Raw genomic sequence first — 18,787 nt, 5'->3', positions numbered from 1 at the left:
AGAGTGTAAGATTACCTCTGTGAGCAAGCTGGGAAATTCCCAGGCTGCAGCCAAATTTATTCATTCCCCCAAATAAAAATGATGCCAAAACACAAGTGCAAAACTTTGGGACTACAGCTCTGTTGTCGTGCCTGCAAACTGCAAAATGACTGACATGTCACCAATGCCCAGCACACGCTCAATTCGTATTGGAGTGTCTGACCTACCTCTTACTAGCGTACCAATTCTTTTTCATATTAAGATAGAAATTGGATCTCTGTTATTCCAGGGAGGCAAATTTTCCGTAAGCAAGGAAGAGCTTTCTAAAATGAGAGCTGTATTTAAAAAAATAAATTAAAAAAAGACTTGGGAGGTAGTGATTTTTCTGTCACTGGAGGAATTCAAGAAGTCTGGAGGATCCCATGACAGGGAGAAGTAGTGAAGATTCACATGCTGGACAGGGGTTAGGCAGATGACTTGAGAAGCCTGACGACTCAGATTCCACAATCATAAATGCAGCAAGCTTGCTTAGCTACCAGGAAATCTCACAGTGTTAACAGTTCCCGTGCAGTGTTTGGGATTTCCCTGCATCCACTTCAAGTTAAAAGCTCAAGGCTTTGAAGTGAAGGCATCCCAGGTGTACATGGAATGGAACAAGCAGAGGGTGCAAAGTTAAATAGTTTAATCAGAGCAGTTTTACAATTCTAAAATTAACAAGCAGACTTGTAATAAAAGAGATCTAATGTTTGCAAAATAATCTTGCTTCCATTCTGAATCCGTTTTTTTATTTGTAAAGATTAGCATTACATTTAAAAGGACTCAAAATGGAGTGATTTATACAATCATCCATGTTCTGTGATGCAACTGATGAAATCCCTGAATGGATATTGCTTCAGCTTTGATATTAAAAAATGACCTGACAAGAAGTCCTTAATCAACAACTGATCACAGGTGGCCCAAAGAAAGAAAAAAACCCAAAACTACTGTCAAGTTCATAACATATCACATTGTTGGTTGATGACACTGGCTCCAAATATACAATTAAGCCCACAACACTTTATTACTATGAATATAATTATCATGAAATTTCTCTCACGTTGATCAACTTGTTTCTGAAGGTTTTCTGTTTAAACTTGCATAATAAACATGCAATGAGCTATTTCTTTTGAAAGTGTATTTTTTGCAGTCTTTTTGTTTTCATACAAAGATTTCATAAAGTTACAATGTTGCATCAGAGCATTACCAAAATAAGAGCAGGAGCACACGGGGAGGTAAATGTGAATTTAGCGGATGAGAAGAGCTTCCTCTAGTCCTGAGACACGCCACCATCTTTTTAAAGGTGCGCACAAACTGCATTTCTTACCCTCCCCCACCAAGAAAAGAATAAAGAAAAAAACAAAACAAAACAAAACTCACAAAATCAATCTAAGAAAAAAAGGTTGACATAAAGAAAATAAAGGTGTTTTTTTTCATGCACGTATCTTCTGCATAGCTCAACCCACATATAGTAAGGCACTATTTCCCTTCGCAACTGGTGTCCACGGCCATCTATTAAGTGCTACACTGCTCGGTGACCATTGGATGGGTCCTTTCAGGATGGTGAAATAAAGAGACCAGATGAGTGCAGCTACCACGCTTCTCTGGAAATGTCCCATGGTTCAAGAAGACTTCCAGAAATCTCAGAAAGAAATTCTTCTGCTTGTGTTATGATACAGTGTGTCCAGAATGGTTTTCTTTTCAGAGTTCCTATTTTGTCTGTATATGACTTTAGATTATTCTTCAGTCTTTATTTTCAAAGAAAATACACAAAGTGGGGGGAAAGCACAGTCAGGTCTTCAAAAACAGAGCTTCAATGCTCCCAGAAAGCACACAATGTTGGCAATTCATGAAATCAGCAAGATGTTTCCAAGAGAGCTGAGAGAGAAAAAGGGTGGGGGGTGGGGAAGAGATAGAAGGATTTGGTTTTTAGAGGTGATCTGGATCTGAGTTTAATTCAGCTGGTCTTCATATTGTTTCCGGAAACAATCCCCTGCTGGGAAAAATTCCCAGCACCTTTCTTGATACATCTTCCAGACATAAGATTCCTGGGAAAGTAAAAGAAATGTATCAACAGTGTGTCTTTCCCCAAAATCTATGTGCTACTACAAAATATAAGAAAGAAACTCAACCTTCCTGTTTATATATATCACATGTAATCGTAGAAATCCAAAATCATTTAGTAAGTTCCTAACTAACTGTACCAGGCCTTATTTACTACTAGTAATAAACAATCAATCTTCATCTTAACCATACTATAATAATGACTAAAAATCTATTTTTGTGGTATATGTTTTTGAGGGTTCTTTAAAAAACATGATTATTAATCATATCCTACCTACTCTAAATCCAAACTACTTCAAATTTACACTATTTGGAAGTGAACAATCTTGAGAGGTGGGTGGGAGGTATGGATCTCAAATAGCTTAAGAATAACTTCAGACAGTTAACATACAATTATTTTTAACTGACAATAATACTATGAGTTGAAGTTCAATTGAAATCATCTGCTATCTGTTTAAGCCATCAAGGACATTAATTAGGAACACTTGATTTTCCTATAGCAGCGATTTCAAAACCCAGACTCCGCATTTTTATTTAAAATAAAATAAAAGCTTATTTTATATGTGAAATTAGAATTTAATTTTTTCAACAAAGGCAATCCTTCCACACTCTTCCAATATAACAGTAATTTTATATTAAGATACCACGAGTAATATCTGAAAGTAATTCCACCCCATAATGTTTAATGAATACATTTGTGCCAATGTGTAGGGATTCTCTTCCTATCACATCTTTCGGAAGATTGTTAGAGTAGTCACTGTTTACCTACCTGTCCTGTATGTTCTGTTTCATCTTTGTTTATGAGATACATCAGGAAAAACCTACAGATAATAAAGACCTATCAGAAATGGACTGTATAAAAGTATCAGCAAAAGCAGATAGTAAATACTTATTTTTATATACTATATGTTGCATTCAATTATGGTAGTCACAGAGAAAACAAAGCAAATACATTTTCAGAGAACTTGATAACAGTGTACCAGAAATAGGTAAGGGTGTTTTTTGACTTGACCTTTCTGATCCGATGGGTGATTTTTACCATGGAGACACTTTGGCTTCAGGTTAGGAGCGTAAACATTTTTGTCAGACTCAAATCAACATTAATAAATTTTCATTGAAAAGCAGCTTAAAGAAAACCTCATTTCTTGATCAAGTTTCAGTTGAGTATTAAACCATTTCTGATTTTTTCCATTTCCATTTTACTTAAAATATATTCATTATGATCACTTTTTCTCACAAAAATCTTCAAGTGAAGATTTCATACAATTATTTGTTTTAACTTTCCATGGTCAAATTTTACCAATATAATTTCTACCACTGTGAATGAGCTTTTGTGGTGTCATAGGCTTTGTGGCATTATTTCTTCCAAGTTCTGTTTCTCTGAGTCAGATTTATTTTCTATTGGTTTCTTCTAGGAATATTAATGATGAATTAGGTAAAAGACTAATCCAGGAGAAAATTGTGGCAATGGCCTTCGGATGCTCTGGGATTGTGTACGGTTGCCACTGACACTGCTAATCCAGTGTTTCCAACATGTGTCCAATCCCTCTGTTCATACTGTTGCCAGAACAAAGAAATGGATCAAAACTGCAAGGCAAAAAATGTGGGGCTTAAACTTCTTTTTAAATAGTTTTCAAAGGAGGTAAAATGTGGCCACAAATTAAGATACATCACTTCTGAGCTGTTAGGCCAGCCAGGCTCAGTGCCAGATACCATCTGCACCTGTAGCTATATCTATTCTCCCTTGGGACAGGAATCACAATCCCCACTTGGGAAGCTGAGGCTAAAAGAGGTTAACTTGCCTAATGCCACTCAGCTGTGAATTCCCAAGCCCACAGTTTTTTTCTACAATGCTACCCTGTATCTCTTCCACTTGATATTAAAATCAGGTCAGAAACTGAGTGAGAATAGCATTTATCAAACCGTAGTTGTGGCTAGTCTCCAATAATGACCAGATTTCTATGTATTTTGTTAAACACTATTTTTAATTTTGTTTCTAATAGTGCCTAGAGGGATCTGTAAGTCCTCAGGAAAGAAAAATGCAGACTCCTATATCTCTAGAGGCAGCCTGGGTATTTCTATTCCAAATGGGAAACAGCCAAGGCTCTGAGAGGCTCAAGGACACCTTCTGCTCCTTCCTTTCCCATCTTTCTGCTTTATGTTCTAGAAAGTATCATTCACATGAGAGCTGGAACTTCATTTCTTAAATCAACCTATTACAGAGGAAAAGAGAACCACTAGCTGTCGCTTTTTCTCTCAAAGAGGTATCAGAAGCCTGAATGCGAACGGAAAGACAAAGCCGCGCATCTCTCTCGTGTTTCAGGAGATGTGAAAGAACTCATGTATACTGGGAGCGCTAGAAGGGGGGATTAGCACACTCACAAGTAATTGGCCAGATTGTGTTCCTGCAAAGTGTGGGTTTCAAATCCGTGAGGCACTGTGTCGAAGTAATCATTGCCGATCCCACAGATGAAGCACTTGGTCTGGAAGACAAAGGCAAACAGCAAAGTGTCAGAGAGTTCAGAAAGCAAAACAAAAGGAAAACACAACTTACCGCTTAGGAGCAGCTATTTTGTTTACTCAGTGTATGTGAAAGGATCATTCGGAAGTTGTGCCAAGCACACAAACATAAATTTAACTGTTATCACAAATCTTGCTGTTAGTTTAAATGCAAATAGACATGAACAGCAAGAAGTAATAGATGCAGAAAGAGTATGGGATAATTATGACTAAAAGGCAATGTCTTTCCCTTATTTTCTCCAGCCTAAGTGAAAATTCCCAGACCTAATTCTTAATGTAGTCTCCTGTTCATGAAGTTGATTAATGTTATCTAGGCAAAATGAGTGTGTCTTCAAGTGGACTGCAATTTTGGTACCTGGATGAAGTAAAGTTTGACCATCAAGGGGAAAAGTGCAGATGACTTCTCTTTGAGAAGGGGTAAAGCAAATACAAAGCCAGGAGGCATTCAATCAACTATTCAGCGAGGGTATATGCCAGGCACTGTGCTAGGTACAGAATTAATCCCTTGGACAGTCAACTCTGGGAGCCAAGTGCCTGGTTCTTCCACTGTCTCCTACGCTCCAAGCACAATCTCTTCACACAGCCTGTAGAGGGGCACCTGCTTAGATCCACCACCTGTAGGACCAGTACAGAAAACTCAAATAGAAGTAGGCCCTCCCTTTTTTTATTAGAATTTTGTATGTATTGACTCAAACGATTTCAATAATTATTATCCCAGTGTGACTCGGGATGCTCATCTTCCTTGCAAACGTGAAGCTGTTTTATATCACTTGAGGAATGCTTATGATGCCTGAGATTCTAAGGCCTAGAATCAAGATGATGAAGACAGTTTATAAAATTCTTCCTGTCTTAGTGATCAACAACTGCTGATGGCAGATAAACCACACTCAGCAATTAAAGACATTCAAAACTTAACTCATCAGCTTTGCCCAGGAACCTGCTCTTCCTTCTGTGCTACCCACATGCAGTAACTGCACCACCATTCATCTGTGTGCTCATGCCCAAAACCTGAATATCATCCTTTCTTGCTCCACCCTCTTCTACCTCTGCATTCAGCCAATCATGTTCTTTTAATTCTAACTCCAGAGTTTTGCTTGAATTCACTCAGTTCCCTGCATCCTCAGGAGCATTACCTTGACACATGCCTCATATTCCCCTACCTAGAAAATGCTGACAGCCCACTTTCCTGCCCTGGTCCTGCCAGTTTCTAATTCATTGCCCACACTTTAAACCATAGTTATCTGGTAAAAATGCAAATCGGATCACCTCCTGGCCCTGCTTAAAATCCTCTTCTTGTTGCTCACAGTCCAAAACTATAAATTTTGGGTCATGAGTCTCTGTTAGCTGGCCTCCTTCTCCAGCCTCATCACTGCAGCTCTATGCTGTAGGTATCCTGAGCATCTGTGCTTCCAAGACAAAATGTTTTTTTCTTGTGTCCAGGCCTTTGTATATCAAATTCCCTAAATCAGGGTCTTACTATATAACCTCAGGTACAATGTGAATGGTGCCCCTGGAGAAATGCAACATGAGGCAGACATAGGGAGGGGGTAGGGAAGTTTCCTAATCTACCCTCTTCTCTGCTCAAATCTCTCCAAAGACTTGCTAACACCTTCGCAAGCTTCATGCCTCAACTTGGGACATCCTTTTTTAGGAAATTCCCTGATCATGTAGGAATGAATCATTTACCAATCCAGGAGACCCCAGCACTCAGGGTTGACTCCTATAAAGGGCTCAGCACACTGTTCTGAAATTGCCTGTTGACTTGTCAGTGTATCCCCATTTTAGAATGAACGGTTGCCTCACTCCTTGAGGGCATGGACTGTACCACATTATTGTTTATATATACCTGGAGCCTACAATAGTTCCCACTTAGCACACTGCTCAATTATATTTATTTCCTGAATTGAAAACAAACCAATGAACCCTCATGTTGCTTATGTTCTTTCCCCCTTTTCTCATGTTCACAATTCTCTTGATAATATGGCTGTAAGAAAAATGAGTGCCCACACACAAATAAGCTGAGTCATAAATGGAAAGACTTACCTCCATATCTTCTTTGACTTGTTCCTGTTGGTCTCTTAATTCGCCAAAGGCATCAATAATTAAACCTGGTGTTAAGTAAGTACAAAATTAAATCTGCATCAACCAGAGAAGAATAATTAAATTCACAGCACCTTGGCTAATCCTTGGAAGTAAAGCGAAAATACATAATCAACTTGGAAATTCCTTAGAACATGGTAAGAGTGAGCACAAATCTGATATTCTGACTAGGGAAGTAGCGTCACCTCTTTCGGAGCAAGTACATGCAGTTACCGGGGCATGTGCTCACTGAGAAACTGTATAAAAATGAAGTTACAAAGTAGACAAAGTTTTATTTAACTTGGCTTATGAAGATGCCATGTTACTAGGTACTTTATGCTAAGAAAAACTAAGATCTATGGTTATAAAATAACAGAAAACTTCACTAATAAATGTTCAAATACTAATCTGGAAGTAAAATATTACCATATTAACTGTTAGACTAGCAGTAACAAATACTGTAAGAAATTTGCCTTAAGTAAATTTTGTTCACAAGTTCTTCATAAATAAACTCTTACATAATTTATTAATAGCTTCAATCTGAAACTAACTACACTGAGATGTTTCTGTATTAGTCTCCTTTACCCTCCTGTGACTTACTAGCTGCACATTTTCTGGCAAGTGTTTTATGACTTTGTGTCTCTTACACTCAATAAAGACATAAAGAATGGGTAATGAGTCCTTTAATCTTGTTCATGTACTTTACTGAAAAAAGAAAAGGACCATTTTAATGTATGTGGAACTTAACGTTGCACTTTATTGAGTTATGTTAAACCAGGACAAACGTTTAAGATGAATGTGTATGCATAAAAAGATAACATGAGCAATTTTTCTGAGAAAAACACCACATTCCCCAGTTACTATGGAAAAAAAGCAGAATTCGTGGGTCCATTTAGCACTGTGGTTGTAAGTGAGGGCTTGGGGTCCAGGCTGCCTGGGCATGGATTCCAGTTCTGACACTTTTGAGCTGTGCACTTTGGCCAGGTTCCTTGAATTTATTATGGCTCAGTTTCTTCACGTGTAAAGTGCAGACAACAGCACCAGGCTCAAAAGGTTATTGTGAGGGTAGAATGAATTGTCATGTGCCTGGCACATAGTAAGTACAAAACAATGACAGTTCTATGATTATTAATGATCATGCATCAGGAACTGAGCTGGGAACTTTAATGTACTACTAAATAAATTATAACAGAAATAAAATATATTTATATTTAATATATATATTATTATAATTTTAAAAAAGTTAGTAAGTGGAGGGGCTGGGATTCAAACCCTGCTCTGTGTGACTGTAAGTGGCCTTTACCTTATACTCTTTGAAAGGAGACAAAAGAAAACCATACCCATCTTCCTCTTATACCAGGGCCCCATGCTTGTTTGTATTTTCCCTACAGAATTCACAATGAAGAAATACTGAAATGGAAAGTTCTACTTGGCCATTTCCATATCACATTTGATATTCTTACCCATACCTTTAATATTAGTTCCAAAAATATATAGCTCAAATTCTGGATTTTCCTCAGCTTCAGTGAGGATGATGCTTACCCTGAATTATGGCCAAGAGAATGACAATTACAAAGAAGAAGAAGGTGATGTCAAAGATGATTCGATAGATCTCATATTCATCTCCTGCTGGGTCTTCAATTTCATCACCTATGCCACCTCCAGCACGCACTCCCACATACATGTGGAACATATAGCACTGGAAGAGAAGGAAAAGGAATCACTAAAGGGAGGGACACTGCCCATTTACACTTAGCAAACCTAAGATTCTCTCCCCACTTCTGAAGCGTTATTCAGGAAATGCTGAGAATCTTTTGCTTTTTATATTACCTTTTTTCCTTTCAATATTTATAATTGTGATGCAAACACTTGGATCTTCCACGCTGCTGTCTTTTAAACAAAGCTCTAAACTGCAGATTCTGCTTAGCACCTTCTGTCTCACTTTGGAAAACAGAAAAATACCTCACTAGCATCTTGGCTCCAGAGCATCTGTGATGATAAGGTAATCACATTAAAATGCACAAAATTATATTTAATTGTATTGTTCTATTATTTTAAGCATAACAGACACAGGAAAGGGGAAGCAAAAGCCCAAAGTATAAAAAAGGATGGAACCTTAGAAATTAAGATAGGAAAAACAGACTTAAAACGTACTCACACTCCCTTCACCTATCAGAACATACCACACATTACTGACATTTTTTCTCTAGTTTAGTATCTAGAATAAATAAGAAAGAGGGGTGAGGAAAGGTTTTGTTTAAACCTTAGAACATTGAAACAACCAGCAACAAGTACAATAGCTAGTCCCCAGTGCAGATAAAGGAAAGGTTCAGTAAAGTACTTTCGGGTGTTTTCTCAGCCTCAGCACTGCTGATATTTTAGGCTGGGTCATTCTCTATTGTGGAAGGCTGCCCTGCACACCGTAGGCAGTTTAAGTGAGAATTCCGGTCTCCGTCCACTTAATGCCAATAGCACCCCCCCTGTAGGCACAATCAAAAATTCTCCAGACCTTGCCAAATGTCCCGTGAGGGCAAAATCAGCCCCAGTTGAGTCACTGACTTAGAGCATTGAGTGTTTCCTATTTATTTGTGTAAACCCAAACTCCCTGTTTTGGGCCCCATAATTTAGTCAAACTCCGCCTCTCTAAGTTCATCTTTACTCCTCCCAACCACTGAGCTTCATGCTAACCAAATCAGTCTCCTACCCTCCTCCATATAATCTATTCCTGGAGCCTTGCTTATACATTCCCTTTTTGCACAATGCCCTTTCTCCTGCTTATCCCATTCCTACTCATCCATTAGGGCCTAAATTAATAATACTTTCTCCATGAGGCCTTCTCAGCGTGATCCTGACACTCTGACTCACCCAACCGATTTGTCACTCACTCATTCAAATCATCTTTACTTGCTGCCCTTTGAAGGGGATAAAGACCTTGAGACATTTTCTACTTGGAGAGACACCACGCTGTCTGGGTTTTCTTCTACATTTTTGGGTTTCCCTTCTCAGTCTCCTTTGCTAGGTCTCCCCCATCTCCCTTTGTCTTTATGAACTAATGTCCCAGGACTCCCTTCTTTGACTTTTTTCCTTTAGTAACTCCCCTGGTGAACTTCTTCTATTTCAGGGCTTTAAGTACCATGTATGGGCCAATTAACTTCCCAGTAATTCCATCTCTGGTCTGCATCTCTGTACTCAATTCCACACTTAGGATATCCAACTTTACTTTTTATTGTCTATTTCACTATTCTAGAAATGACTCCATTATGACAAGAATTATTTTGGTTACTGTGCTGTCTCCTTTGCCTAAAGTAATGTCTGGCATAAATAGATACAAAAAAGTTATTTGGGGGAAGAATGAAAGTTCATGACTGTTTTCATGGAGATTTTACTGCCTCGACTGACAGACTTCAAATTCTCAAGCTACATTAAAAAGCATAAGGTGTAGCCAGAAGAACAGGGAGCAAAGCGACACCAAAATGCTCACAACTCAACTATCCAATCGCTATCTAATGGATCTGACAGATGCAGAAGATAAAACACATAGGGTCAAATGACCAGAATTTAATCAATGATATTAATATAATTCAATAAAGAATGAATTCACTCAGAAGTGAGGAACTGTCAGCTGGCACACAATAAACAAACAGCATCACAGGGCAGCTTTGGCAGTGCCCACCCAAAAAACTGTTCTGGAGCCCAAGTTAAGGGGTGCCATGCGGAAGGCCAGGATAGTCCTTCTTTGGAGCCAGCTGGATTAGGCTGATGGTGCCCAAACCTAACATCAGAATCTCCTGAAGACTTAAAAATTATGGATTCCTGTTACACCTAATGGATTAATTGCTGGAAGTAAAATTTTGAAGATTTTTTCATTAAAAAAGTCCCTCAGGATACTGCATTAATTTCTCAAAACTTGCTGCTTGAAACTTAACAGTGGATCTGTGATAAGAGGAACTTTTACTTTCACTGTATACTCTTTGATACTATTTGAATGATTCCTACATTCACATGATTTTTATTAAGAAAAAAAATTGGGGTTATATGTTTCCTCCAAATCTGTCTTCATAGGTGTTTAATTGTGCCACAGGGAATGGATAGAGAATTTTTATTTTAGCTGACTATAAATTAATGAACTAACACAGGTAAACTTCCCATTGCCTACATTCTCTGGTTCATGACACTTGGTTTTGTGTCTGGAATCCTCCTCTTTGTCTAGCCCCCTTTGGGCTGGGTACTCACTTTGTATGGCTTTGGTCTGGCACATATCCGTATCTCTAATTGATCCCTACACCAATACCCACTGTGGACAAACAGTGTTATCACTGCTTGGGTCTAATCCATGTCTTTGGAATGCCTTACCTCTCCTTGTCCCTGCTTGTTTGAGAAGTTTCATGTGATAGCACTAGTAACTAAAGTCATCCAGCTAACTCCCCTTGCTCTGATTCTTGCTGACCAAGATTTTTTGGACTATAATTTGACTCCTCACATAGATTTTTTTTTTTCTATAGGGAAGAATGTATTGACTTCTTGCATGAACTCTAATGAGTAATATGTTGGTATTCTGACATATACATTAAACTCTTATGAACCTGGTTAATGTGAGCCCATCCCCAAGAGAATGATTTGCTTTTAGTTTCTTGACATGCAAATTTGAGGACAAGACCATGGAATGAGGCTAAATTACCAAAGTAAATGTCTCCTTTTCAGATCTCTTGGCCATCTAACCAGCATCTCTTGACAATATCTCAATCTCACTGTTCACCATCATTCTACATCAGCTTTAAGAACTTTGAGGAAGGGACATCAGTATATTTCAATAGGAGACTTACAGTTCTGCTTATAGAAAAGGTAGGTAGCATCTTGTGGGTTTGATTATTCAGGCTCAGTAAGATAACAAAGTTAAAAGGAACAAAATTCCTAATTTACCTTTGGGATTTTAGTATTGATTTTCCTAATCTTACCTTTCACTACCTGCCTATCCCCAGAAAGAAGCAGATGGATAGCTGTGGTGGTGGAATATGAGGTCTTGTGAAGACTGCCCACCAACTCGGGGCTGTCAGGCTTCAAGTTATTAACTGCCCATTCTGCTCCTGAAAATGAAAACCCCTTCCTCTACCTTCTTTATCACAGATTCAGCATAGACATTAAAAAAGGAGTTGGGAAATGGAAAGAAGTAATTCTTAGAGACAAAAAGATATACTTCATTCAGAGAATATGACTAGTAATCCAGGAAGGGACCTGGGCCTACAAAACTTGGGGGTAGGCAGTTGCTAATTCTCCAGATTTGATATTCTATGGCTTCCTCCCGTTATCAATCTCTTAAACTGATTCATTCTGGGGTTAATCTTTGTTTATGGTGCTTTTAGGGAACACCAAAGGCAAGCATCTGGTGGACTGTTGAAGATCCTTATAAGATCTTTATTTTGGCAAAAAAGGAGAGACAGTGAAATATTCCAGGGGAGAAAGAGAAAGAACCAGAGAATTAAAGAGAGAGAGAGATTATCTGTTGGAAAGGTAGGGTAAATAAGTGACTTAGAGTAATTATCTAGGCAGGTCACTATGCTGGGGATATACTCTATCCCAGTCACCTGGAAAATTTTATCTAAAATATTCAGCTCTTGATACTTTCCTTGCAGCTTTTGACTCAGTAGGTCTGAGGTGGGGCCTCTTAGAGCCATGAATTGATAAAAAGCTGCCCTGGTGTTTCCTATGTGCATTTCAGGTTAAGAATCACTCCTTTCAGATGATGTCCTTATATGTTTGCAGTCAGTCTCCTTGACTATCTAGCCACAATCATATTTTTCCCCTGGACTTTAGATCATTTTTCACTTTCTCCTCCTGAATTCTTGGAGGGGAGGTTCAAATTCCATCAGGCTACTGTTGGTTTAATTAGATTCTCAGGCTCAAAACACCATAAAAAAAAAAAAAAAAAAAAATCCATTTGAGTCTATAAAACTGCAGCTACAGTGCCACCTGCTGTAAATTATGAAACACTGGAGGCTGAATCGTATGTGTAAACCTAAAATGAAGAACCAACCTGAAATCCAAAGAGAAGGAAAACTCAGGATCATGCCAATAAAATATGATATGAGTGAGGAAAGACATTTCAAGATAGAATACTAAACTTCACCTTGTGAAAAGGAAATGCTAAAAAAATTGTCATAAATGGATTATCTTTTGAGAACTAAATTAAGAAATTAAATCTGACATTTCATATTAAAATTTTCTTTCTTGTTAGATTACTGCTATTAATAAGTTCCTATTTCTAATGAGCAGTACTATAAATGATCAGTTAAATATTTAATTTTATTGGCTTTTTAAGAAGTTGATGTACAAGTATTTAAAGAGGCAAATTCAAAAGGGTTTTTAGATCCTCAAAATGTAAGATTAATTTAGGTAATGTGGCCTCTGATATAATAATTGTTAAGCACAATCAGCTGGACATGGTGTTATTTATCTTGCTAGTAGGGACGGCTTGTTCAAAACTATACAGACCCCTGTGGTTCTGTGTATTAGCAGCAGCACACAGTTGTGAATGAGCTAGGAGTTGAGATGTAGGTTACAGTCTGTGGAACTGAGTTTCCTCTTGCAGGAAGGAAAGTATATTAGGAAAAATCTAAGACACATATTTATGATGTCCTCAACTTCATCCCAGACAAAGGCAGGACAATATATTTATTGTTATGTGTAGAGACAAACACCTAAAACAGACCTGGTCATCAATAGTCTCACCCATAAGGACAGAAATTCCTCAAACTAAAGAAAATCCAGACTTTTAGCTAAATCCCAACATCATTGTTCTAAATTTTAAGGGGCTATTTCCTCATGCAAAAGCGAGGCAGATTTCCATCTTAAATATATACCCCACATAGCTGGGTAAAATCAACCAGGTGACCAACCTCTTGTTCAAATAATATATGGGTTTTTCTCATAAGTACATCAACAAAAGCAATCTGAATTAACAATTAACAAATGTTACAGAAATTCACACAGAGTGAAATTCAAAATGTGATCCTTTAAAGATACTATTATTGCAACTTGAAAAGGTACCAATATGAATGCATGTTGATTAAAGGAAGGACTGGGTTATTGCAGGGGTCTGGATTATGGTATGAGAGCGAGATGTAAGGTTGCATATTTTTCCTACTACCCAAGATAGGTCACTGACAGCTATATCACCATCTAAAAACAGGCTTTACTTTCTACCAATCATGAGCAATTCACTGAGTATCCCATCCTCTGGGAGTGAATGACCTATGAAAACTTTCTGACTATAATCTAGTGGATTTTGAGATTCAGAAACATTGGTACATTTCCTGGAATATAAATGAATCTCCCTGGAGCCACTGTAGGTGAAACTGCCTGCTGTTAATACCTATTGCAAGGGCTTTTGTAACTTCTTGCCATCTGCCAGCCTTTCCCTTCCCTGTTTGCTCTCTGGGGAGCCCTTACCCCAAGTCTTTAGAGTCTCGAGGTAGAGAGGAATGGGCAGGATGGATATGGTAAAGGGGGGCAGCACACAGAAAAGGAGATGAAGGGTGTCTGAGGCCCTGGGCCTAGGACAAGTGGCGTGGGGGATGACGAGAAGCAATAAAGCTGTGGTAAAGGGTTGGATTAGCGACACTGGTGGAAAGTTATTGTTAGTGACCATTCAGTCCCTTATTGCATTGGATCTGATTTTCTAATAATTGCTAAAAGCAAAAAACCCACAAAATTCTTTATTTTTTCTCTGTTGTGCTGTTCAGGCCAGTAAGAGGAAAGATGGGAGATGGTTACAAGAACGGGGTACAGATGGGTCAAATCCAAGATGCTATGGAAAGCCAGACAAAGGGAAGGCACTCCAGGAACAGGGTACTTGGATTATTTTGCCCAGCAATTAAGCAGAGAAGAAAACTCTGTACAGAAGAGTATGTCTCAGACACAAAATAGTTCTGTAGCATTATTTAAAATATTTTGATCTATATTCGTATCTGGATCTTCTACCTTCTAGTGTGATGTTTCATTAAAAAGTTATTTTTGTTTCCCTGGCAACTAGCAATTCAAAGTAACTTTTCAATTGTGGCATTTAAAGGGTGATTTTTAATCAACTATTGATTTTGTTTAGTATTTTTAAGCAATAGTTCTATGTGCCATTGGAATATTGACCAGGTAACTCTGCAAGTTTTCCCAAAACATCTAGAATTTCAGGGTCATTTTTTCTTTTGGATGATCTTCTTAAAAAAAAAAAAAATAATGAGCTAAGCAGTTTATAGAAACGTTCTTAAAAAGAAATTTCCTTGAGGGCAGGGACTGTGCTTGGATATTCCTTACCCTCAACAAGTACCTGGCACAAAAATATCTGCTAAATATATATTTAGTGAATTGAAATAATAAGCACAAGCATTAATGTAATTAACGTCTTTGAGAGAGAGCACCGAATAACGGTTAAAGAGTCTGGTCTCATTCAGATATATATATTTCAATGCTGTTATATGGTAATAGAATAAAAAATTTTTAAAAATCCACTACACAAACAGTGAACCCTAAGTTAAACCATGGGCTATGGTTAATAGTACAATTAAATAATATGCTTTCATCAATTAACAAAGGTACCACACCAATGCAAGGAGTTAACAATGGGGTGGTATATGGGAATCCTGTATTTTATACATGATTGTTCTGTAAACCCACAACTTCTCTAATAAAGAAACAAAGTGCATTAAAAAAACAAACAAGCCACGCTGCTTAAAAAAGAGAGAAAGAGAGTCCAGTCTCTGGTCTCTTCATAGCTGTATGACCTTTGGTAAGTTACTCAAACACTGGGTTCCTCAGTTTCCTCATCTGTAAAATGGAGATAGTAACAGCACCTGCCTAAAGCACAGGGTTGTTAGGAGATTAAACAAGTTAATATTTATAAATCACTTGGGATAAACCGGCACAAGATCACTTACAGTAAGTGCTATGAAAGTACTTGATAAATATGTGAATAATCTAAATTACAAGATTCTGAACTTGTAACTGTGATGCTATTACGACTGAAACAACCCTCATAATCAGAGGCCTTTTAGCTGTAGCATTTCTGTGTTCTCCAAGTAGGTGACTAGCACACAGAAATCACAAAGTCATAGGCAAAACATTGGGAGAATGGTCATAATGATGTGAAATAATCAAAATTATGAATGTTTTTCACAAGAACATGATTTACTTGGCAGTCGATCATATATGGGCCTATAAATTAGAAATTTTTTTCCTGCATTCTTCCTATAAAACATTCCTTTTACTCCAGGCTCTAGAAAGGGAAAATAGTATTAATTTTCATGCCAATAGGCTATTATGTATTCCAAATTTTTAAATAGCCTGTGATTCATTTGAGGGTTATCCTTTATTGTTTTCAAGATTTTTGTTTATTTCTCCGAAAAAAATACAGGAGAGAAAAAAATGGGTAAACACGAACACCTAGGGAATGACAATCTTGCTGGAAGATCTTTGAATTGGTGATTAGAAGATAGAGTATTAGTTAAAAAGAAAGGAAGGATTGAATATTCTTCATTAATAATCGTTTATGATGAAAACTTATTTTTAAATGATGGAAAAATATTTTTACAAAATAAAGATTTGATTATAAATGGCTCAAGTACAATTAGGCAGTGGATCACAAACGTAACATCAGTTGGAGTAGTGTTTGTTTCATCCTCTTGCCTTGTTAATGCCCACCCCTCTACCCGCCCCCCATCAGCTATCTGTAGATTCTGTTCCCTGCCAGGAAGTAACTCCCATATTGTTATAATGACTTTGAGAAGAACTGAATTAGCTTTCTTTTTTAACACAAGGGAAAAAGAAATTGTTACAGGTTTTAAAAAATAAAATAAAGAACAGCATATGGTAAAAAATAGTAATAACTCAGACATAAAAGAAGAATATAAAATGAGAAGCATAAGTCTTTCTCTTTCCCCTCCCTTTGGTACCACTACCTATAGGAATCTTTGTTAACAGTTTCTTAGGAAAAATTTCCAGAAACAAATTATGCATATTCTAACATTTCTAAAATATACATTCTAGCACATGTGGATATGTATAATTATTATATACAATCGTATACAATAAGGATCATATCACAATACTGTTCAAGATCTTGTTTTTTTTTTTTTTCCCACTTAAATATAATTTGTATGTCTTCCCATATCAGCATATATAGATTTACTTCATTTTAAAATAATTGCCTAACTTTCCATTTGGGTTTACCATAATTGATTTAACGAGTACTCCTGATAAAGATTTAGATTATTTCCAGTTTGCGATAGCAGCTAATATCCTTGAACATATAGAAGGATTTTCCATTAATATGAGATTAAAAGATATGAACTTACCGTTAGCATATCATCACATTTCATATCTGGTGTATCACCATCTTCACTCTTATTGTAGAATTTTCGGAAAAAATTGAATGCCACAACAGTATATAGGTATACAACAACAGCTAATAAGCCAACGGTTAATACAAGCTGGAAAGAAATGCGACATTGAACATGTATTAGAAATACAAGGCACCTGATTGAGAAGTTTGACATGTGTGGGAGGGGAACATAAACTATGGTGAGTCTCAGCTGGATTTGCTGACTAGAAGCTAAAGGGGCCCATACATCATTATTTTGTCACTTTTATTACTCCCGAGTGGAGAAGTTTATTTTCACATTCTCTTTATTTTATCAAACTGCCAGACTATTTTATGCAAATCTGACTATTTAATTAACTAATACAGTATAGCTAGAGTGTGCTTTAACTATGATTTAGTTTCACATCCAAATTGATATTAACAATATTAACAAGAAGTTTAAAATGTTCTTTTTTCTATCAACTAAATATATGGTAGTAGACACTACATTAAGTACCTTTTCCATTTTAAGAACGTCTGTTCTCTTTAAATAAATTACATTCCTAATAAAAACATTCTCATTTTTGTTATGACAGCAAAAGTGGTTGGAAATATTTTTTTTCTTTTCAATCACATCCTAAAGGGCAAATATAAACTAAAAAGGAATTTGGATTGCTTTTGAAATCTGGGAACACCCAACTGTTAATAATGTGTAATATAAATATTTTAAAAACTAAAACTGAGAAGTCTTGCTTTGTTAATATAAAGAGATGATCAAAGTGAATGACACCACAGCTTAATGACCAATGATATTTTTAATTAATTTTTTTACTTAAAGTTTTATTGTAGTAACATATATACAACTCATAATTTCCCATTTTAACCGCTACCGACTGCACAACTGATATTAATACAATTGTGATATTAATTATATTCAAAATATTGTGCTATCAATGATATTTTGAAGGCTAATTTTATCAATGTATAATTAAATGTCACAGTTTGAAAGGTCTTCTTTCAGGTCTGTGCAATCTTTCTTTAATTCCCAAGTATACTGTTTATATATATATATATATATATATATATTTATTTATTTATTTATTTATTTATTTATATATATTTTTATATATATATATAGTACAATTTGTGTATTTTAAGAGTGACTTTCATCAAGTTGGTAAAAATGTATTTCTGGTTATATCAGAGAAATTCTAAATGTAATAAAATACATTTTTATGCATATGTCCTCTGATTATAATGAACCTCTATGTCCTTGACTATGACCGCATTTAATGACTTAATTCTGTTAAAAATTTCTTTATAATTATTTGAAGGAAGCATTCTCTTAATAGAGGGCTTAATTCACTTCTTATGTGAAATTCAATGTCACTGTAAATTTCCATGTGTTGCCTACTAGGACTATTAAGTTCTATACATTTCTACACATGAAAAATTGATGCCTCAAAAAGAAAAGAAATACCATAAAAGTTCAGAAATCAATTGAAAGTTGTGCTAGACCTTTTGTGTGAAAACACAGAACTGATTCAGTATCTCCAAATCTTTACATATATGGGTCCTCAAAAAGTATTTACTAACTAATGAATAAGCATAGCACACTTTCTGCCACTGAACCTAAGCACATCATAGTCATATTCAGAATCTAATATGACTTATGCAAAAATCACATACCAAAATTTGGAAAACTAGGGCTCATGATAATGTGAAATTAACAGTGAATACAGTTCAAGTTTTTTGGAGGGACAA

At 36.5% G+C, this 18,787-nt stretch overlaps 1 protein-coding gene across 5 annotated transcripts in view; it reads right to left on the bottom strand.

Annotated features, from left to right (window-relative positions):
- Positions 1-724: 724 nt before the first annotated feature.
- The window catches only part of RYR2 (ryanodine receptor 2), a 769,122-nt gene continuing 751,059 nt past the window's right edge, over positions 725-18,787 (bottom strand). For all 5 annotated transcript variants that reach the window (XM_037821856.1, XM_037821863.1, XM_037821872.1 and 2 more), the window contains 6 exons: positions 17,019-17,153; positions 8,221-8,377; positions 6,643-6,707; positions 4,462-4,562; positions 2,849-2,900; positions 725-2,063 (listed from right to left, as the gene is read on the bottom strand). In XM_037821856.1, coding sequence (XP_037677784.1) covers positions 1,968-2,063; positions 2,849-2,900; positions 4,462-4,562; positions 6,643-6,707; positions 8,221-8,377; positions 17,019-17,153 — 606 coding nt within the window. In that variant the 3' untranslated portion in view covers positions 725-1,967. The remainder of the gene's footprint in view (positions 2,064-2,848; positions 2,901-4,461; positions 4,563-6,642; positions 6,708-8,220; positions 8,378-17,018; positions 17,154-18,787) is intronic.

The sequence above is a fragment of the Choloepus didactylus genome, chromosome 2 (genome assembly GCF_015220235.1).
Source record: "Choloepus didactylus isolate mChoDid1 chromosome 2, mChoDid1.pri, whole genome shotgun sequence".
Lineage (NCBI taxonomy): Eukaryota > Metazoa > Chordata > Mammalia > Pilosa > Megalonychidae > Choloepus > Choloepus didactylus.
Note: the sequence above shows the minus strand (reverse complement) of the source record. Positions and strands in the feature narration are given on the sequence as shown.